The 22151-nt window shown below is 41.2% G+C and overlaps 1 protein-coding gene across 5 annotated transcripts in view; it reads left to right on the top strand.

The window, feature by feature from the left end:
- The window catches only part of SLC43A3 (solute carrier family 43 member 3), a 58584-nt gene that overhangs the window by 14016 nt on the left and 22417 nt on the right, over positions 1-22151 (top strand). For 2 of the 5 annotated variants that reach the window (XM_074231503.1, XM_074231504.1), the window contains exons 5-13: positions 91-167; positions 332-424; positions 3765-3904; positions 4470-4585; positions 8493-8648; positions 9888-10007; positions 10479-10665; positions 12665-12788; positions 14053-16631. In XM_074231503.1, the coding sequence (XP_074087604.1) occupies positions 91-167; positions 332-424; positions 3765-3904; positions 4470-4585; positions 8493-8648; positions 9888-10007; positions 10479-10665; positions 12665-12788; positions 14053-14145 (1106 nt within the window). In that variant the 3' untranslated portion in view covers positions 14146-16631. Of the gene's footprint in view, positions 1-90; positions 168-331; positions 425-3764; positions 3905-4469; positions 4586-8492; positions 8649-9887; positions 10008-10478; positions 10666-12664; positions 12789-14052; positions 16635-22151 lie in introns of those variants that run through there. The other 3 variants (XR_012477344.1, XR_012477342.1, XM_074231505.1) reach the window with 2 other exon arrangements.

Below are 22151 nucleotides of genomic sequence, written 5' to 3' on the forward strand. Positions count from 1 at the left end.
TGTGAGTTTGATGTCCCCCTCAGGTAAGGAAGAGGGTAGCAGAAATGATCTGAGCTTTAAGACCCTCTGACCTCTGTCTTTCTTTTCCAGGTACTGCACCGATGCTCTTTGCAGCCTTCCCAATGCTGGCTGTGGGAGGTATTTTGTTTCTGCTTACCAATTTGCAGGTATGCCCTTTGCTCTGTTCCCTGAAAGTAAGGGAGGGGAGGGAAGGGACAAGGGACAAGGGGGTTAGAGCTATTCCTGTCTGGTCTCTGATCAGAAACTGTGTTCTAGGGACATGATGTGCATGTGGACATTATTAATAACTTGTTGGTGATCCATCCTCCAGGTGGGGAACCTATTTGGCAAACATCGATCTACCATAATCACCCTCTACAATGGTGCATTTGACTCCTCCTCTGCAATCTTTCTCATCATTAAGGTATTTTTGTTTCCTCTCCTCTCTCTCTTCCCTCCACCTCTCCTTGAGATACTTTCAGAGAAGCTGATGAGAGTGACTGGCAATTTCTTCCAGAGACTTAGGGCATTTTTTCCTTTTTTTTTTCCCCCATAGGTTGTGGAGCCATTTTTTGTAACCTCCCTTGTGATCCCCTTTCCTTTCTTCTCTTAGCCTCCTAATTGATTTCTAGATTCTATTCCCTCCCTTCTCTTATTCATCTTCTGATGTGACCATGTCACCTCCCTACTTATGAAACTTTCATGAGTACCTATTATCTCCAAGATGAAATAAGACAAGAGGAAGTCCTTATCTCTATAGTTAGTCTCTCGCCCATCTATCTCTTTTTCTTTTCTTTCTTATTTCTACTACACGCAAAGATAGTTTTCAACATTCATTTTTTGGCAAGATGTCGAGTTCCATATTTTTCTCTTTTCCTTCCCTCTCTCTTCCCCCTTTATAGTGAGTAATCTGTATGTATAACTATGTTAAACATATGCCCATATTAATCATGTTGTAGGAGAAGAATCAGAACCAAAAGAACCATAAAACATAAAACAGATTCTCCCATCTATTTTTTCCAGCACATTGTCCATTAATCCTCTCCATACTTATCTTAGTGAACATGCCCTGTTTGGGTCTCCATCTTTCTTCTCCTTGCCTTTGCATAAGATATGTTACGGCTTAGTTAATGGGCCATCTTCTCTGGGAAACCTTTCCTGCTCCTCTTAGTTCTTTCCTTCCTCTTTCCCCAATCATGGATATATTTATAGATGCCTGTTACATGTCCCACCTTCACCCCATAGAATATTAGCTTCTTGTCGTAAAGAACCATTTTCATCTCTATATCCCTAGAATCTGACATAATGGCTTTTATACACTTAATAAAGATGGATTGGATTCACAGACACAATGAGCTCATTGAAGTCAATGTGGATCCTGAAGCATGATCTCAAACTGAGTGCAAAGGTTTGCCATCATTGAGATTGACTTGGGACAGAAGAAAAGAGGGACCCTATGGTCCCAGAGCTGGAAGGAACTTTATAGAGGCTAACTTCTTCACTCTCTGACAGATAAGGAAATTGAGGTCTGGAATTGGAACCCAGATTCAACCCACTGACTCAAGAGCTAGTGTTGGTTCTGCTTTCCCACACTGACTACTGTCATCAGCCTGTGCTGCCTGCTATTGCCGTAGATTCCTCACAGATATGAGGAAATCTCCTGGCAATGCCAAACACACATTTACCCAATCTAGTCCCATGGTGCTCCTGAGCCTGAGAAGCCATCCCCCATTCCTCTCACCTGAGATTGATTAATTCACAAGCAAATACTCTCCTGGGAGCAGAAGATGCTAAGAGAAAAATGAAATAATCACTAATTTCAAAGAGTTTACCTTTTAATCAGGGAGAAAAGTGTATGTTGGTTTCTCTGTCTACATATGCATATATGTAGGTATGTGTAGAATTATATGTACCTGCATGCATATGTGTGTGTATGTCGCTGTTTGGTTGTCTTTCATCAGATCTGACTCTTTGGGACCCTATTTGGAGTTTTCTCAGCAAAGGTACTGGAGTGGTTTGCCACTTCCTGCTCCAGGTCATTTTATAGATGAGAAACTGAGGCAAATAGGGTAAAGTGATTTGCTCAAGGTCACCCAGCTAGGAAGACAGAGGCCAGATCTGAACTTGGAAAGCTAGGTCTTCAAATTCACTGCTTTATCCACTGTGCCACCTAGCTGCTACAACATACATACATACATACATTAATTCAGTCAGTCAATCTAGCTATCAATCAGTCTATCTACCTATCTATCTATCTCAATATGAACATCAGGTCATTGCAAGTAACTTGGAGGAATTGGAAAGGGCTCCATGTTTTGAAGGATATCAGAGACAGAGTAGGGGAAGGAGAATATTTCAGGTATATTTGTCTGTGTTGGGTGGGGAGGGAAAGAGGTCAATAGGGACAGCCTTTATACTTAGCAGTAGAACATGGAAATTTCCCTGGGAAGAAGAGGTCAAAAGGCTAGTTTGGCTGGACATGGTTCTCTAATTTCCCTCTCTTGTCACCTTTCCCCCTTGGCCTCTGTTAACAATGCTGACTGAGCTCTGTAGGTAAGAACCTCTTAGGACTCAATCTTGCTGATTTCTGGAGGACCAGAGCCAGCTCTCAGGCAAACCAAAGTCGAGAAGAGATGAGTCCAATCCTATTTGACAGATGAAGAAACTAAGCCCAAAGGAGGTTGAAAGATTTTTCTGATATTTTTTAAATGTTTATTTTGTTTTATTTTTTCTAATTCCATACAATGATAATTTTCAACATTCATCCTTTTGCAAGTTTTTGAGTTCCACATTTTTCTATCACCTTCCTTCTCTCTCCCCCTCCCCATGGAAATGAGTAATCTGATACACATTGTGTGTGTGTGTGTGTGTGTGTGTGTGTGTGTATGTACATATATATATATATATTTATGTATATGAAATGTTTAACATACTCCCAAGCTAATGTGTTTCTGAGGCAGGACTTCTTGAACTCCTGTTTATTTTGACTCCAAGTTAAACACCTGCCCTTTTCAGAATTCTTGCATAGCTGTTTAAGATAGTACTGTAGTTTAAATTGTGACTATTCACTCCCCACTAGAGTAGCAGGATCACAAAAGAAGTCAAACTTAAAAAGACTAGGTCTTGGGTGGGATACCTTGTGAATCAAGTTTCTGCTTTTCCATTACCTAGTTACAGGACTTTGGATAATATGTTACCTGACTTCCAGGCTCAGTTTCCTCATTGGTGAAATGAAGGGTTGGAACTGAAATGATTTCCAAGATCCCTTCCTACACTAAACATTCTATGTTTCACCTTCCTTTGTGTTCTGTCTTTCTATTTTTCCAAGATTTCTTTCATTTCTCAGCAGTCTGTCCCAAGGTTCCTTGTAAGTGAAAGACTGTGTGATCTTGGAGAAATCACTTAATCTTTTTTGACCTCAGTTTTCTCATCTGTAAAAAGGAGAGAGTTGAACTGGATTGTGTGAGCTTGAGCTTCAGATCTCTAAATCTATTCCCTTCTAAGGTTCCTTCCATCTAATGATCTATTGATAAAACTCTTAAAATCTCTTTTAAAGCACAAAGATAAAACTAATGGTGGGATTTCAGGCACTTTGTTAGATTGTATGTACAATGTGTGTGTGTGTGTGTGTGTGTGTGTGTGAGAGAGAGAGAGAGAGAGAGAGAGAGAGAGAGAGAGAGAGAGAGAGAGAGATGGGGGGCGAGGAAGAGAGTCTCTTTGTTGGGGTGTTGCATCTTTTCTGACTTCCCCTCTTTGTTCTACAGATTCTCCATGAGCGGGGCCTGAAACTCCGAATCTCTTTCTTCATCCTTTGCGCCTTTAGCATCTGGCACCTCATCCGTACTTTCTTTCTCATGCCCAGGAGACACATACCCTATCCTTTGCCAGCCAACTATAGCTATGGGTAAGGTCTAACCTTTTCCCTAGGCACAATCACCTCTCAGCATCTGATGGAAGACAGGCAGGTCAACATGACTACTCCAGGGCAGTGAGACCAGGTGGGGGTAGGAGGTATCGATGGTGATGGTGGTGGGGGGGAAGGAGGCAGGTTGAGAAACAAAGTTATCTCACATTACAGCTTATTATCCTGGCCAGAATCAAACCTCTCCCCCCCCCCCCCCCAGGAACACAGAATTTTTTGAGGGTTATCTGAGAGCTCACCCAACCCCAAGGCAGGGTCTATTTTTTGTCTTCCTACCCTCATTGCCCAGGAGAGTACCTGGCACATGGTTGGTTGGTTGATTCTTGTCCTTCGTTATTAAAGAAGACCAAAATGACATCACCATGTTTGAGACAAATTATAGCATGTCCAACTGTGGCTGCCCAGCTTAATACGGGCTTGGAATGCTCTAACCATAGGTTGGGCACAAATGGGTACACTTACAGATGTCACATTGTAGATGTGGCATGTCATTAAAGTCCTTCCTAACTATACTCTGGGGACTGGGTTGGGGCACTTCTTTCCTCAGTATTGACTGTTCAAGGAAAGCTGATAAATCTCAAGAAGTAAAAGATGAAGAAGTTGACAAAGGGGAGGTGGAACTGAGGCAAGAAGCCAGTGACCTCTCCCCAGATCTTCAAAAAGGCAAGCCTCCAGCTCTTTTTCCTAATCTTCGGATTTCACTTCATCTCCCTTTCTTTCCCTTCATCTGCTCATTCTTAGAGTCAAAGAAGATTTCATTGTTTTTTTCAGAAGTTCATCTCTCATTGGGATCCCTTTCTCTAACCTCTTCAGTGCTACTTTTTAAATCTTTATTGTCATCCTTTTATCTCTTTTTCAGATCTCTCTCTCTCTCTCTCTCTCCCCCCTTCCCTTAAGAGAGCAATATGGTGGGAGGGGAGGGGAGAATAACTCAGTAAAACTACTCAGTATGTCAGTTGGGTCTGCGATTCTGCAATATTTACACTCATAGTTTCTACTTTCACAAAACAGAAAGTTGCCATCCAACATTTATTGACATTTATACAAAGCTGATAATCCCCTGAATTCCCTAGCCCTTCTAATCCAGTCTATAGTTCTCTTCCTCTTGGTCTTACTCATCAATTCAACAAATACTTATTATTACAGTGTAGGGGCAGCTAGGTGGTGCAGTGGTTAGAGCACCAGCCCTGGAGTCAGGAGGATCTAAGTACAAATCTAGCCTCAGACACTTAATAATTACCTAGTGGTGTGACCTTGGATAAGTCACTCTTTTTTTTTTTTGGATAAGTCACTCTTAACCCCACTGCCTTAAATAAATAAAAATTAAAAAAAAGAATTACAGTGTAAGTTAGTAGTTGAACTAAAAGTAAGGAAGATATAGGTTCAAATCCAGCATTATTGTTCATTATTATTATTAATTAACATTCATACAATGTGTCCAAAATTCAGAGCAATTTTAAACTTTAACAATTTAACGCTGATAGTATTAAGACTCAGACTTTGGGGATGTGCTATGTACATCTTGAGATTTTCAAATTTCTTTATGTATCTATTACCTGATATATATATATATATATATATATATATATATATATATATATATGATCTCTGCCACATAATACCCCTATGATATTACTACTATCAGTAGTATCAGTAATATCAGTAATCAGTTACTACTGATGATATCATTCCTATATATATATATATATATATATATATATATATATATATATATGGAAACTGATATGTGACTTATTTTTGGTCATATGATTTCTAAGGATCAGAAACTGGATGTGCATCTGGATCCAGGAATATTTACTCCATTCCACTATAGAGGAAAATCACTTAACTTCTTGGTGTTTCCAATTTTCTAAGTTTTTAAGCATTATTAGATTAAGTGGATAACTGATTTTTAGGAGAGAATTGGAAGTTGGGAAGACCTGGGCTTAAATTGTGCCTCAAACAGCATTAGTTTTATGCCCCTCAGCAATAATAATAGCAAACTGGGGCGGCTAGGTGGCGTAGTGGATAAAGCACTGGCCTTGGAGTCAGGAGTACCTGGGTTCAAATCCGGTCTCAGACACTTAATAATTACCTAGCTGTGTGGCCTTGGGCAAGCCACTTAATCCCATTTGCCTTGCAAAAAAAAACCTAAAAAAAATAATAATAGCAAACTCCAAGTGTTGTTTTGGAAACTTAAAAGCACTTTCAATTTGAGTCAGCTAGTTTTGGTTCCTTAAATGATAAAGGAGTTGCCTTCTGTCTGCCTTAGACAAATCAGGGTCTCCAGCCCAGGGGCTTCTCCATGATGATAAATCCAAACAGATGAGAAATTATTTCTCTTATATTTTCAGGCTGTAGAATGCTTTCTCTACAGCAATCCCTCAAGGCAGGTGGTTTTCAACAGTTTTAAAGGTGAGGAAAAACAGGTTCAGAGAGGGTTAAAAGACTATCATGATCCCACAGCTTGTAAATGTTAGAAAAGAATTTGAACCATGTCTCATGATTCTAAGTCACATACTTGTTATATACTCTTGTGAGTATTCTTGGGAGTTCTCATCATGGAAAGGTCCCCAGGGGAAGGCAAGATTTTGACATAATTTCCATATTGAGTTTAGGAGGATGAATAGACAGGAGGGTAAGTCAATGGGTGCAGTGAGATGGCACTGTGGATGTAGTGCTGGACTCCATCTTCCTGAGTTCAAATCCAGCCTCAGATACTTACTAGTTGTGTGATCCTGGACAAGTCGCTTAAAACTGCCTCAGTTTCCTCACCTGACTGCAAGAATAGTGCTCTATTCACTGCCACACTAGTTGCCAGTTTTTTTTTAACTTTTTTTTTTTTTAGGTTTTTGCAAGGCAAATGGGGTTAAGTGGCTTGCCCAAGGCCACACAGCTAGGTAATTATTAAGTGTCTGAGACTGGATTTCCACTGACTCCAGGGCTGGTGCTTTATCCACTGTGCCACCTAGCTGCCCCTAGTTGCCAGTTATTACAAGTTCTCCTACTGGAGAAGGAAATGGCAAATCACCCTAGGATCTTTGATAAGAAAACCACAAATGGGGCCACAAGGAGTCAGACATGACTGAAAACAACCCAACAATGACAACAATAAGGGTCATGAGAGTAAGAACTGAAGGATTTTGGAAATTCCAAAAGAGAGGCCATTTCTGGATGGGAGCATCAGAGAAACTCATTTTTATTAATTTCTTTTAGAAACTCATTTTTAATGGGTAGGGAAAGTTTTACAGGCAGAGGGAATCCTCGATTGGACCCCATTAGGAATACCATATTTGGTTTTGGAAGCTATATTTTGGGATAGATAATATCAAGGTGATGCCCATTCAAGGTGGGGTACTGGGATAGTAAGATGATAGGAAGATTGGTTAAGAAACTAGATATGTTTAATATGGAGAAAAGGAATAGAAAGAGTCAGGGGAAATTGAAGAGGGATACCTCCAAATAGCTGCAGGACTGTCTTTTAAAAGAGGAATAAAACTTGCTCTATTTGATTGCATTGGGAAGTATAGGAACAATAAATAGGTGGAAGTTTCATAAAGGCTGTAATGAGAAACTTTGAATTTTAAACTTTAGACACACAATTCCAGCCACTCTAAAATGACCTGGGTCCGCCACTGTATGGAGTGAATGGTCTCTTGATTATTAGACTTCAAGTGCAGTCAAGATGGCCACTTGTAGAGAGGTTTCTTATTAAGGTTTGAGTTGGTCAAACTGATCGCTGAGGTCTGTTCCAACTCAGAATCCTGAATGCCAAATAGTTTCTTGTCTATTTGGATATAAAGGGTGAGCATAGAGTAATGTGATAGGAAGAACGACTGGGTGGCGAATAGAGAATCACAGTCATCACATTCGACTGAGATCTATGTATACCATGGAAACCATGTAAAGACTAACAATGCCCTCTGAGGGGGGGTGAGGGGAGGGAAGTAGGAGTGGGGGAAAAATTGTAAAACTCCAAATAAATAAAATCTTTCTGAAAAAAAAATAGAGAATCACAGAATAAGTAGAGCTGGTAGGGGTCTTTGGAGCCATCTATTCTAACCCTATCATTTGTAGCAGAGGAAGTTGAGGCACAGAGAGGTTCAGCCCCCTCGTCCAGAGTCACGCCAGCTAGTAAGAGTTCAGTGGTCTATCCACTATCCCAGCTCATACCCAATATAGTCTACCTGTGGATTACAGGTAATAGTAACAGCTAATCTCTACATAGTATTTTAAGCTGTGCAAGGTTTTTTTTTTAACATAGATTATATCACTTGATCCTCACAGAAATCCTGTAAGATAGGAGCTATTATTATTCCCATTTTACAGAGGAGGAAATTGAGGCACAGGGTCATGCTACTAAAGTATCTTATTCAGAATTTGAACTCTAGTCTTGTACAAGAATAGTGCTTTATTCACTGCCACACCTAGTTGCCAGTTATTACAAGTTCTCCTACTGCTCAGGCTCTGGTCATGCTCTCTCCAGATTTCCATCTTTCTCTTTTCCTTATAGTCTTCCCTTTTCCCTTCTCTCTCTCCAACCATGTCAAGATTCTCCTTACTTCATTAGATGCAGTCATGATTCCCTCTTTCCGGAGCTGTGTGCTATCTTGGAGATTTTTTTGGCACCTGATCTGGCTCTCTTCAATGCAACTGTGGCACTACCTCTTCATCGGGACCCTCAACCCCATGCTGAATCATCTGGCCGATAGGAACCAGGATCTAGGTACATGCTCGGAAGGCAGATGAGGAGTTGTTGGACCTGAGGGATGGGGGGGAGGGGGATGTCACATGATTGTGTGATTGGGTAGATCTCATTTGTCCAAGTTCTGATCCTAGCTAAGGGTATGGAATTCAATGGAAATCCTTCCTGCTTCTTCAGTTTTCTAAGGTTTCTAAAGTATTTTGCTTGAAAAGGTCATGGGAAGTAGAGACTACAGGATTATCTTTAATATGATGATGAGAAAAAAGGTCCATGGACCATCATAGAATTATAGACTGGATTGGAATAGATGGGGGAATCATTGAGCCCAACTCCTTCATTTTATAGATTGAAGAAATTTCATTATTGAGACAGGTTTGCACAAGTGAGTACCTGAGGTGGGATTTGAACCCAGATTTTCTGACTCCCAGTCAATTGCTTTATCTATTACACTGGGTTACCTTGCAATGAAGTTGAATGACCTGTTCATGATCCTTTAGTGACTGAAATTGGAAGCTGCATCTCTTGGCACAACTATTATCTTTCTGTTACGTGAGATTAGCCCTCTTGGGGTAGAATGCCATTACCAGAGATCAGCAAGGAACACCAACCTGTGGGGAAAGAGGGCTCTGGGTTTTAGCCCAGCCTCTGTCATTGAGTCATTGGTCATTTTAGACAAGCCATTTACCTTCTCTGGGCCAGTTTACTTCCCCTGTAAAGTGAAAGCATTGGACTAGTTGACCTCATCATCACTATCAGTAGTAGCAAGTATTATCAGTATTAGCAAGTATTTATTAAATTTTTAAAAGGGACTGAACCTTCCTCTCCTACCCAGAATGGAAATGCAGGGATTGCTCATGGGTCTAATCTCACTCTCATCAGTATGGGAACTTTGACTTGCTCCATTTCAGATTTAGACTAGATCTCCCCTTTGGATGACCTGGCAGTTTTCCCCATATTCCAATGGCTCATTATACTGTTCCAAACTTAATGTGGACATCTGATCAGCATAACCCACTTCAGTTTAGAACTTCCAGACTCAGGAGATCTTTTGATTTACAAGCATATGTCACCACACCTGGTTTTTGTTAAGAATTTATTTTAAGTGCTCACTGTGTTCCAGAAACTGTACTAAAGCATCATTGATATAATGAAATCCAAGGGGGAAAAATGGGTTTGGGGCAATGAGTTAGGGTTAGACTAGAAATTCCTCTGCTCAGGTCTGATTCTTTCTTCTTTACCACCACCCCTTAATCATTACAGTCAGCACCTTTACAAATGCCTTTGCCATCACTCAGCTCTTTGGGGTGCTGTGTGCCCCCTGGAATGGATTATTGTTGGACCGTCTTAAGAAAAAATACCAACTAGTGGCAAGAAGAAAAGGTGAGATCCGTGTCCCTGTCTAGGGTCCTGGAACCCCTTCAACAAGCTTGTTTCATTCTCTCTACCTTTTTCATTGTTTTGCCTCCTCTCTCCTTCTTAAGGCCAAATTTAGTAATTCTAAATAAATGTAATATGTGTTAAGTAGGAGAGTGGAATTGTGAAGAAAGAAATCTAAGGGATGGGTGACTTCTGATCTCAGAATGCAAGGTTCTCTGGATGGAGAGACCAAAAACCGTCTCGTGTTAGTGATAGCGTTAGCTCATGGACAGGATACCATGGTACAGTAATAGGAAAAAGAAGGGGCTAACTCTGGGGGAAAGAAACTCACGATATGATAGTTTCTTGATTTACCTGCTTAAAGAATGTTGCTTTACCTGTTTAAATGTACCATTGGCAGTACAGTGCCTGTTGCCCCTGTCCTCTACTCTCATGGATCTTTCCAACTTAAGTCAAGATTTCTTCTTGGACCAGGTTTTCCAGAGTCTATGGCAGATCTTCACTCTACCTACCCATCCTTGGCCTTGACATCCCTGTTGTGCCTCAGTTTCTCCATCTGTGCCTCCATTCCCAGCCTTCAACTCCAGTATCTCACTTTCATCCTTCAAGTTATCAGTCGGTCTTTCCTGTATGGAGGGAATGCTGCCTTCATCACTCTGGCGTAAGTCTGTGTGTGTGTGTGTGTGTGTGTGTGTGTGTGTGTGTGTGTGTGTGTGTGTTTTCTAGGGCAAAGGGGGGTGATATTCATTCTAGCCCCTATGAAATGGGAGCAAAGGATGGACAAAAGATTTAGATGATTAATGATTGGCTTTGGAATTGGTTGGATCTTGATAGTGCCTCAGTAGTCCTTAACAGTTTCAGGGTTTATTTTGGATAAAGAGCTTCAATGAAGTGTCCTAGGAATCTATGGTCACTTCTCTACAGCTTGGCATGATCTTTAATAACTTGGGTTGATCATTTTTTGAACAGATACATATAGGTACATGGAACTCTCCCCCCATATGTATATAATATATATTTCTCCAGGCTTGAACCTAGTTCTTCCTGGTTCCAAAACCAGCTTTCTCCAGTATCCTTGTCTCCCAAGATGAAACAATGGAGATCAAAGAAAAACTTTTCCCTTGAGTTGCAAAACAAAGACAAAAACCAAACCAAACACTTTTCTTTAAGAATAACCTGAGGGTAGTTATGGCTATAGCAGTTTTTCTGAATCAGATTTGGGGGCTTAAGTGCATTTTAAGCTGAAGAGTTGCTACCTTGATACGACCATCAAGAAGGGTACAACAAATTTTAAGCCACTTTGAGGAAGGCATAAGGTCAGGAACTAGGAAGATGGTCGTTCCATATTCATTTGTTCTGGTTAGCCATCTAGGGGATTCAGTTCTTGATGTCATATTTTAGGTCTGATGTTAGTCAGCTTGAGAGCAACCTAGATCATAAAGGGTCTTGAGTTCTTGCCATAGGACATTGGGTTGAAAAAACCAGGAGTGGGTTAGCCTGGAGAAGCCTCAGGAGGAAGTGGATCAGTTCCTCAGGTACTTCAAGTCTCTTATCTAAATAAGTATTTTTAAAAATATCAGGCTCAAATCAGCTATGTTTGGCCACAGAGGACAGAACTAAAAGCAATGACTGAAATAGTGAAGAGGTGTATTTGCTTGAAGTCAAGAAAAACTTAATGAAAATCAGTTGTCCCATTGAGTGGACTGACTTTAGAGGTTGTGGATTCTTCCTGTCAAGTTAGAAGTGAGGTGCTTTTTCCATAGCAGTGATGGAAGAGTTCCTTATTCAGCTAAGAGCTGGACTTTTTCTACTCTGAGTTTCTGGGGTGAGTTCTCTGGAGGGGATAGTTGGAGCCTGGGGGTCACTGGAAATAGAAAGATGGAGCTGGGAAGATGGAGAAATGATATGAGCTGAAGAACAGAACACGGGTCATGAGGTAGAAGGGAAAGAATGCTAGCCTTGAAGTTTCTGGCTCTTTATTATTCACTAAGAGTGCAACCTTGGGGAATTCCCTTTACTTCTCTGACTTGCAGTTTCCTTCTAAAATGAAGATCCTCCTAGTCTCCTTGCTTCATAGGGCTATAGGGAATTTCAAACAAGAGAATGGTTAATGCACTTTCTATTGGGAAGATGCTGACAATGTCACTAGCTTCTTTTATTTTTGAAGGTTGATCATCTTCACAAGATTGGCTAATGAATATTTTTTCCCCTTCATCTTTAAAAAAAACATTCTTAGAAGGGAAGCCATTAACTTATTTATTTATTTTTTTTTGGTTGGGGAGGGCATGGTCACTCAAAGATTGTTTAGTCATGGGTGGAGATGGCTGTCACCTTGAGAAAATCATCTACCCTGGCACTGGAGTTATTCTAGTGGATGAACCAGAGGCACAAGAGGACTAGGGTTTAAGTCTTGACTCAGTTACTTAAAATTTTTAGCCACTGTCTCTCTCTAGCCCTCAGTTTTCTTCTATAAAATGAGTGAATTGAACATGGCAATCTCAAAGTTCCCTTCTATCTCTAAAATTCTGGGACTCTGAGCCTAGAAGAAAAAGAGTAGAAGAATGGGGCAGGAAGGAACATAGGTAAAACCTTACTAAGAAGTTCCTGGAGTAGAAGGGGGAACAGGGTGGCTCACTGGACTGATCCATGTTTCTCCACAGCTTTCCTTCCCAGCACTTTGGGAAGGTCTATGGGACATACATGATGTTGTCAGCATTGATCTCACTTCTGCAGTTCCCCCTCTTCATCCTCATCAAAGGGCCACTCCACGGGGACCCTCTTTACGTGAGTAACATCCCTGTGTCTGCTTCTCCCTCACCCTACATGCGAAGCCCTGGCCCTGGGGAAGAGTGGGAGAAGGGGGAAGACGGGAGAAGAAAGATGATTTTGTACTTATTTCTTGTAGGGTAAGGGATTCCTCAGGAGTACCCCATGAGTGACTATGACTGAGGGTTTGTTGGGTTAGAGTTGATAGCAGCAAAGGAGGTCAAAAAGGAGAAACCACTCCATGTAGCAGAATGCCAACTGAGTGTAGACTTAGGATCTGGATTTGAATCCCTATTTTCACCCCTCATAACTTACGTAATTTTGGACAGGTCTCTTAACCTCTCAGTGCCTCAGTTTCTTCTCTTATAAAATGAGATGTTTACTCTATGAACTCTAAGGTCCCTTCCAGATTTATATGTATGTTCCTATGGCACAAGAAGGCTGATAAACTCAACCTGAGGCTGAAATGAGATTATAGAATCCAAACTGTTAGCAGCCCTCAGAGTTCATCTGGTTTAAGCCTTTTATTTTTATAGGTGAGAGAAATGATCCGGACCTCAGGTAAAGGATTTCCTTAAGGTCACACAGGTTGCCAGGGGCCAAGCCAGATGTGCAGCCAATGTTCTTTCCACTATGTGCTGCCTTCATTTCTGAAAAATGCTTTGCAGTAGTTCATATGTCCCTGAAAGCTCACCTAGCTGACCTCCGTAAGAATAATGGCTCTTAGTAAGCTTCCCCAGGAGTCAGATCTATTGAAATTCCAGTTCCGTTAACAATCAACTTGTGTAACTTTGAGTGATTTGCTTTTTCTGTGTTTGTGGAAAATGGAGGGATTGGATTAGTTGGGATTGTGGAGGCTGGTTCTAAAATCAGAGGTCTTAAGTGTAAATCCCATCTCTCCAGCTTAATAACTGTATGACCTTCGGTAAGTCAGTTCATCATCATTACCCTCAGTTTCCTCCCCTGTACAGTAAGGAGGTTGGATTAAATGGTCTCAGTGATCTTTTCTAATTCTAGAGCTATAATCTTATGACCAGCTGTTAGCCACCTTCCTTTTAGCTCTTAACATTTTGTAATAAGCAGGATACCCAAAGGATGACACAATGGGTATGAGTTACCTAAGACACAGCCATAACTAGAATCCCTACCACTTGACAGTAGTATAGCACACTACATCAGAGGAGAGTGACCCCTCACATCAACTTCAGAGGCAAAGTCACCCTCACCCTGGGTTTTGCTCTGGTCCTGGTGGGTCCTTATTATTCCCTCTCTTCTCTCACAGGTGAATATCGGGCTGATACTGTTCACTCTCTTCTCCTTTGTCAATCCCTATTTCGTGTCTAGGCAGTGGCGACTCCAGAAGAATCATGAATAATGTTTTATGGCTCTCTCTATTCTCTTTTTTCCAGCTCAGGGCTTCAGAATAATGCAATAATGCAATTTCCCAATCCCTTCCCCCACTTCCTCCCTCTCTCTCTCTCTCTCTCTCTCAATCTCTCTCTCTCTGTAGGTGTGTTACTGAGACTCCTTCTAAGTCAGTGAGAAAGGGGATAGGGATGTATCTATAAAAACATTTCCCCTAAGCTGACGATTTTATGTGTCATGGAACAAACAAGATCATGGTTTATTTTTTTAAATATGTTTTGTACAAAAATTAAAAAAAAATGTGTAAACACCAGTGCCTGCAATCATATCTGGGAAGCAGTTCTCGATGTTTTGGGATGGTGGTTTGGTGTGGAGAGGGCAAGGTTCCAGGGCCTGACAAAGGTCTATCCCACTCGAAGAATGGCACGGTGGGTAGAATCTAGTTGCGGCAGCCAGGGTACCCATTGGTTATTGGGGAGCTGGAGCAGTCTAGCAGGTAGATGACACAGTGGATAGAGCACTGGCCTTGGAGTTAGGAGGTTGGGAGTTCAAATCCAGCCTCTTGCCACTTACTCCTTGTGTGACCTTGGGCAAGTCACTTGACTCTGCCTTTCATCTAGGGCCATCTCCAGTTGTCCTGATTCCTATCTGGCCACTGGACCCAGTTAGCTCAGGAAAGAAAGTGAGACTGGTGACAGCACAGAACCCCCTCATTCGAATCCGATTCACATGCTTGTCATGGCATCGCCTACCTGATGTCATGGTCTTCTTTGAAGATGAAGGACAAGCATTATCAGCAAATTGGTGACAAACTCTAAGCCTGAATTAAACTAGACTCTAAGCTTCATGGCATGACCTTGTCTTAAACTTTGTTTCTTCCTTCAACATCAAGTCCAGAATGTATGCCATTCAATACAACAGTTATCAAGCATCTACTCTGAGGCATTGAGCTAGTAGGAAATTAAGACAAAAAGGAGTTTATTGTTAACTGGAGGATGCATCATGGAAATCAGGTAAGTAAATGGAAGATAGTTTGAGGAGGGAGAGAACCCTAATAACTAGGGGATTGGGATAGGCTTACTATAGATGGCAGCACACGGTCGCCTGATCAGAAGCTAGAAATTCCAAGAGTCAGGGCTCAAAATAGGCTAACTGGACAAAGGCAAGGGGGCTAGAGATGGAATGCTGAGTTGGATGGATGGACAATTAATAGGTCAGTTTGACTGGAATAGAGGCTATGTCAAGGGGAGTGAAATGTGGTGAGCCAAGAAAGGTAGATTGGAGTCAGATTATGAGGATTTTAAATACAAAACTAAGAACTTGGTAGAGGCAATAAGGAGCTATTGAAACATCTTGAGTAGAGGAGTGCTTTAGGAAGGTGACTTTTGGTAGAAAAAGCTGTGGAAGATGACGACTTCAAACTTGCAATTTAATTACAATAATGCAGGGAAGAAGTTATGAGAGTCCAAATTAAGAAGTAGAGAGAATGGCATAGAATGAGGAAAAATGATAAAGTGGCCAGAGAGAAGAGTAAGGTACAGGGGAAAAGTTAAGGATAACAGATTCTGATCACAGCTGTCAGACAGGCTGAAAATGAAGTATGGAGGGGAAAAGGTTTTGGGAGCAGGGATAGGATTAGTTCTATTTTGGAAATGGAGCTCTTAGAAGGCATAGTGGGTAGAGCCCAGACCTGGAGACAGGAAGATAAGTCTTAGTAACTGTGTGGTCTTGAGCAAGTCAATTAATCCTGATTGTCTCCATTTCTTCATCTGGAAAAATAAGCCAGAGAAGGAAATAGCAAAAGCCACTCCAGTATCTTTGCCAAGAAAACCCCAAATAAGGTCATGAAGAATCAGACATAACTGAAAAATTATTAAACTACTGCAAAACCCAGTTCCAGATACTAATAAGACATCCAGGTAGAGGATAGAGTTGAGGAAAGATGAGCTATATAAATAGATGTGGAAGTTATCTGATAGAAATGATTGCACTCACGGGAGCTGATGAAATTCTCCAAGAATGGGTGTAAAGAGAAAAGGGTACCTAAGACTTAGCCTGGGGACTCTTGTGGTCAAAGGACAGTGGGATCTAGATAATGATCCAGAAGAGAAATCGATTAAGTAAGAACCATGGCATAACAGTATCATAAAAACCCAGGGAGGAAAGAATACCTAGGAAGAGGAGGTGACCAAAAGTGTTCAAAGCCAGCTACAGGTGGTTACAGAGCCATAACTTGGAGTCAGCAAGACCTAATCTGATCTCAGACATTTAATAGCTGCAGATCACTGGGCATGTAACTTATTCATATTTATAGTTTCATTGTTTATAGTTTCAACCTTATTTATATTCATAGTTAACTTTGATTTCCTCGTCTATAAGATGAAGATTAATAGTAATAGTAATCTACCTCTCAGGGTTTTCATGAGGATCAAATGAGATCTTATAGGGTATTCTAAAAGTCTTAGGGTAAACAAAATAAAGAATGACAGATTGCTTTCCGTGGGGGTGGGGGTGGGGGGAAGGGAAGTAAGATTGGGAGAAAAATTGTAAAACTCAAATGAAATCTTTTTTAAAAAAAGTCTTAGGGTAACAATTCAGCTTTAAAAGTAAAAGTTTCCTTAAGGCTTCAGGGGGTGATCTGTGTTTGTAACTTTGAAAACCGTCAAGCATCACACAAAGACTAGTTATTGGAGTGATGGGTTCAGATAGCTTTGGTAACTTGGGAGAAAGTGATTTCAGTTCAATGATGGAGTTAGGAAGACTAGGGCAAAGTAGGTAAATATCAAGGAATGGGCCCAGAGGAGAATAGTTCACTCACAAAGAAGGACCGTGGGAGGGGATGATCTTTAGAGAGGAGGTAAGGATAATTTAGTGGCACCCAAGAGAGAAGTTGTGAACAAATCTTTTCTCTTTTTTTGTAAGGGAGATAATGGATACATTATTTGCCTCACCTGTGGGATGAGGAAAGTATTTTGCAAATCTAAAAGTATTTGAATGTGATTCAGTTGAAGGACATGATCCTGAGAGTGATGCCTGTTGGATAAGATAGGTCCTCAAGGGTGATGTTGATGCTGATGGACTAACTACGGGGGGGGGGGGGGGGGGGGGGGGAACAAAATTTGTAGGGTAAAGTGCATTTTCTCACAAGGAAGCAATTCTCTCTCATAGCCTAAACCAGACTCTTATCCTGGTGTCCATAGATATCCTCAGGGGTTCTTTGAATAGGTTTCAGGGAGAAATCTGTGAATTTAGGTAAAAAATGTTTCTTTGACTTACTAATCTATCTGAAATTTAGGTTTTGCTTAAATTATTTAAAACTATAATTCTAGAAATGATCTTTAGTTTTCACCATCAAAGGGGTGTATGAACACTGCCCCCCACCCCAAGGAGTGCTAGATGGGTTGCAGGGGGAGAAGGGGAGATTGAAAGCCTTTCTCTAGAATTCCTCTGGCCTACTCTATGACCAGAACTTTATCCAAAACAAATTGATTCCAGGATCTTATAGATTTGAGTTGGATATTAGAGCTTTTGTGACCCATGATGGGAGGTCATATATTTCTTTCTTTTCTTTTTTAAATGTCTGCAATAATTGATAAGGAATTTATTGTTAATGAACCACAAAAGAGATAGTTGAAAGTTGACTATATAGGACAAAATTATATAGTGGAAATTAGCAATCCATCATCGAATAATTAGTGCTCAAGGAAAATAAATTCTTTAAAAAAATCTGATTAGTGGTTTATTTTTTCAATTACATATGAAGATAGTTTTCAACATTCATTTTTTATTAGTTTTTTTTTTTTGCAAGGCAAATGGGGTTAAGTGGCTTGCCCAAGGCCACACAGCTAGGTAATTATTAAGTGTCTGAGACTGGATTTGAACCCAGCTACTCCTGACTCCAGGGCCGGTGCTTTATCCACTGCACCACCTAGCCGCCCCTCAACATTCATTTTTGTAAAATTTTAAGTTTCCCATTTTTCTCCCTCCTTCCCTTCTCTCCCCACCCCCAAGGCAGCAAGCAATCCGATATAGGCTCTACATGCACAATCAAGTTAAACATTCCCATATTAGTCAAGGTATGAAAGAAGATCAGAAAAAGAGGGAAAATGATGAGAAAGAAAAAAGAAAAAACAAATTTAAGAAAGTGAAAATAGTCTGTTTTGGATAAGGATGGCATTGTCCATTAGAAGTCTGTTAGAACAATTACCCAGCCAGTGTGGCCTTGGGCAAGCCACTTAACCCCATTTGCCTTGCAAAAACCTAAAAAACAAAACAAAACAAAACAAAAAGAAGTCTGTTAAGATTATCTTTGATCACTATTGCTAAGGAATCACTAAGTCTATCAGAGTCCATCCTTGTTATTAATGCATATAACGGTCTTCAGATTCTGTACTTATTGCAAGTCTCACAGAATCTAGGGCAGAAGTTGGCAACCCAAATGATGCAGCCAGAACTGTAGGTCCACAGTGCCCTCTGTGGGCTGCCCAGCCTTCTATCCTTGTAAGGTAAGCCCCATTCACATAGCCACTTCTAAAATGGAACGCTTCCAGATTCTAATTATAAGGGAGGAAGTTACTGGGTTGGGAGGTGGGGTGGATGCAGGCACTAACCTATGACCTTTCTTTCCCCTTTCCATTCTCCCTTGCCATCCAGGTCCTCTCTGGGTCCTGTTTAACAGATGGTCTTATTGAGATATAGAGAGGATACTGGTAAGGAGGACAAGATCTGAATTTGAATCCTTGCTTTGTTGTTCATTTGTGTCTGACTCCGTAATGCCATTTAAGGTTTCCTTGGCAAAAATTGTGGAGTGTTTGCCATTTCCTTCTCCAGTTCATTTCACAGATGAGGAATTAAGACAAATAGCATTAAATGACTTGCCCAGGTTCACACAACCAGTAAGCATCTGAGTTCAGATTTAAAATGATGATGAGTCTTCCTGTCTTCAGGTATCCAATATACCACCCACTTGCCTGAATCCCACCGCTTGGCTGAATAATACTGTTTCTTCACTGAACCTCAGTTTCTCCCTCCCTAAAGTAAGGGGGTCAAATTGGATGTTATCTAATAAGGGAGTTTGCTTAGCAAAGACATCTGGGAGATACTCTGTCTTCCTCAGGTATAGGTAGTCTCTAGGTGAGTCTCCCTCCTCACTTTCAGTTTCTGTGCCATTTAAAATAAGGAACGGGGCCATAATTAGCCACTTTCTACCATGAGCAAGTGATGGCCTCAAATCATCTTTTTTGTTTGTTTGTTTTAGGAGGGCAATGGAGTTAAATGATTTGCCCAAGGTCACCCAGCTAGGTAATTATTAAGTGTTTGAGGCTGGATTTGAACTCAGATCCTCCTGACTCCAGGACCAGTGCTCTATCCACTATGCCACCTAGCTGCTCCCCCTCAAATCATCTTTTAAAGACAGTCAGTGGAGGGAAGAAGGGAGGAAAGGCTGCTTGCTATCTTTGCCCTTCATTCTGGAAGAGGACCATGCGATCAGGGAGGTAATGCCATGGCATGCAAATGAATTCGATTGAGTGAGAAAGGACTGTGCAAAGTCACCAACCTCACTTTTTTCTGTAGAGCCATCTGGGTCCTGGGGTTAAATATCATCTGGAGCCCTAGCGGTGGGACCTTGGCCTTTTTATACTAGGGTCTTTAACTTATCTCAGTTTGACTGAGGCAACACCCATTTAGTGATTTAGGCTAGATGGGAGGTGAGACTAAGAATGGCCTCTTTTCCATGTCAAAAAATCCAGAGTTCTGACTGAAAACAATTGCAACTTGCATTCACTTTGACCCCATTAGAGCCCAAACTACAGGGACTTGATTTACTGTTGGTGGCTCCAAGAGAGCCACGGTGATTACATCTTCAGGACTGTTCCTTGGGAAAGGAATCTAGCTCATAAACCACAAGCTACCTTGCAAGGTTACAGTCATCCAAGTTTACATCCCTTTGAGCAGAGCACCTGCAGGTAAGGGCATGCTACCCAATGGAGTCAGAGGGAAGGGTAGGGAACGTAAAGGGCAGAGACAGAGAGACAGAGATAGAAACAAAGACAGAGACAGAGAGAATGGGGAAGCTCCTACCACTAGTCACAAGGGCTATGATCTGAGGTTTAGGGCTAGGAGGAAACCTGATGAATGCTTCCTGAGGCAAGACCCTGGATGACCTACCCTGGTTACAACTGTGCATCTATGGAGGTTGCTCAGAATTAAATCGTGACTATTCTCCCTAGATCAGTGAAACTTGGAATGCAATTTGACCCCTTTGATGGGGGGGGGCAAAAATAACAAGGGACCCTCATCAGTCACTTAGAGGTAGACAGCAGCAGATTGAAGAGTGATGATAGAGTAGCTTTTCCCAGAGTGGATGGCTACAAAGTGCAAAAGCATCAACTGTTTCATCGAAATGAATGCACTTTGCACTATAGGATTTAGAGGGAACATTACTTAGATTTGATAGTTCCTCCCTCTCTCTCTCTCTTTTAAAAATACTAGATGTGATTATTTTTCTTGGTTTTTGCAAGGCAATGGGGTTAAGTGACTTGCCCAAGGTCATACAACTAGGTAATTATTAAGTGTCTGAGGGCAGATTTGAACTCCGGTCCTCCTGATTCTGTGGCTGGTGTTCTACCCACTGTACCACCAAGTTGCCCCTACCAGATATGATTTTGTTAGTGTAGGCAATTCCCAGTGAGGAAATTCCCTCTATCAACTCAGGTTGACACCTTCTGCATAGGTTATAGGTTTAGAGCCACTTTGGGCCACTAAGAGGTTGTGACTTTCCTAGGACAACACAACCATTGAATCACAGTCAGGATTTGAACTTGACTCTTGCTGAATTTTACCGACTCTAAAATGGACTCTCTCCATTACATCCCACTGCAGTCTTGTGTAAGCTTAAATTAGCTTGGCTTGTCAGTTTGCTGAAGGTCTCTTAGCAAGTTCTGTGTTGAAACTAGAGTCCCTCCAAGGCTTAGCCTAGGCATGTGGCCAGTCCTTAACTGAGAAGGAATGGAGAATTCAGAATTGGCAAAAGTCTTTATTTCTAGACCAGCTGTCTCATTTGGGTAAAAGAATTTGCCCAGTGTTATACAAGGTTTAAGGAATGGAGCCAGAAGTCCACCCCAGGCCCTCCGACTCCAAACATTTCTAGGATGTGCCCAAGGGGCCATTCCAGCTCTTCTCGAAGACTTCCAATGAGCTGCAACTGCCCAATTCTGCTAGCCCAATGAGCCTCCGAACCCCTGATCTTTGCACTATGTGGGACCTACAGCAACTTTTAATTCAACAAATGTTTAGGAAGTAGTTTCTATGTCTGAGGATGGTGAAGAAAAAGATGACACCATTCCTGCCCTCAAGGAGCTTACCCTCTTTGAGCAGTGATTCAGCTTCTACACAGATATGATACCAAGGATGATGGTGGGAGAAAAATGTTCTGTGTGCAGAATTCTAGGGAAAATGGAAAAGAAAGAGAACACATTTTCCTGGAAGATCAGGGTAAGGAAGTCACTTTCTGCGTGCTGTCAATTTTCATCAATGACTACTGGGGTCCCTATAAGGTCCCAGAGGATCATAGGACCCTGGAATGGGCCCTGGAAAAGGAGAGGGAAGGACACCTTAGAAGTTGGTGATTTTTAAGCTTGAAGAAACCTTGATCATCTAGCTCAATCACTTTACATATCAGGGGAAGAAAATAAGGGACACCAAGAAGCCCAATTTGACTGAATCATAGTGTGGCAGCTAGATGGTGCAGTGGAGAGGAGTCAGAAAGAGCTGAGTTCAAACCTTATTTGCCTTAGTTTCTTCATCTGTCAAATGAACTAGAGAAATGGCAAACTACTCCAATATTCTTGCCATGATAACCTCAAAGAGGTTTTGAAACCTTGAAAAAGATTATGAAGAGTCAGGCATGACTGAAAAAAATGACTGAACAACAAAATTGTGTGAGAATAGAAATAATATATAATATGTTTTGGAAGGATGAGTTGAAGACTGATTATGAATGTTTTTCAAAACTAA

Source organism: Macrotis lagotis, chromosome 3 (genome assembly GCF_037893015.1).
Source record: "Macrotis lagotis isolate mMagLag1 chromosome 3, bilby.v1.9.chrom.fasta, whole genome shotgun sequence".
In the NCBI taxonomy this organism is placed as follows: Eukaryota; Metazoa; Chordata; class Mammalia; order Peramelemorphia; family Peramelidae; genus Macrotis; species Macrotis lagotis.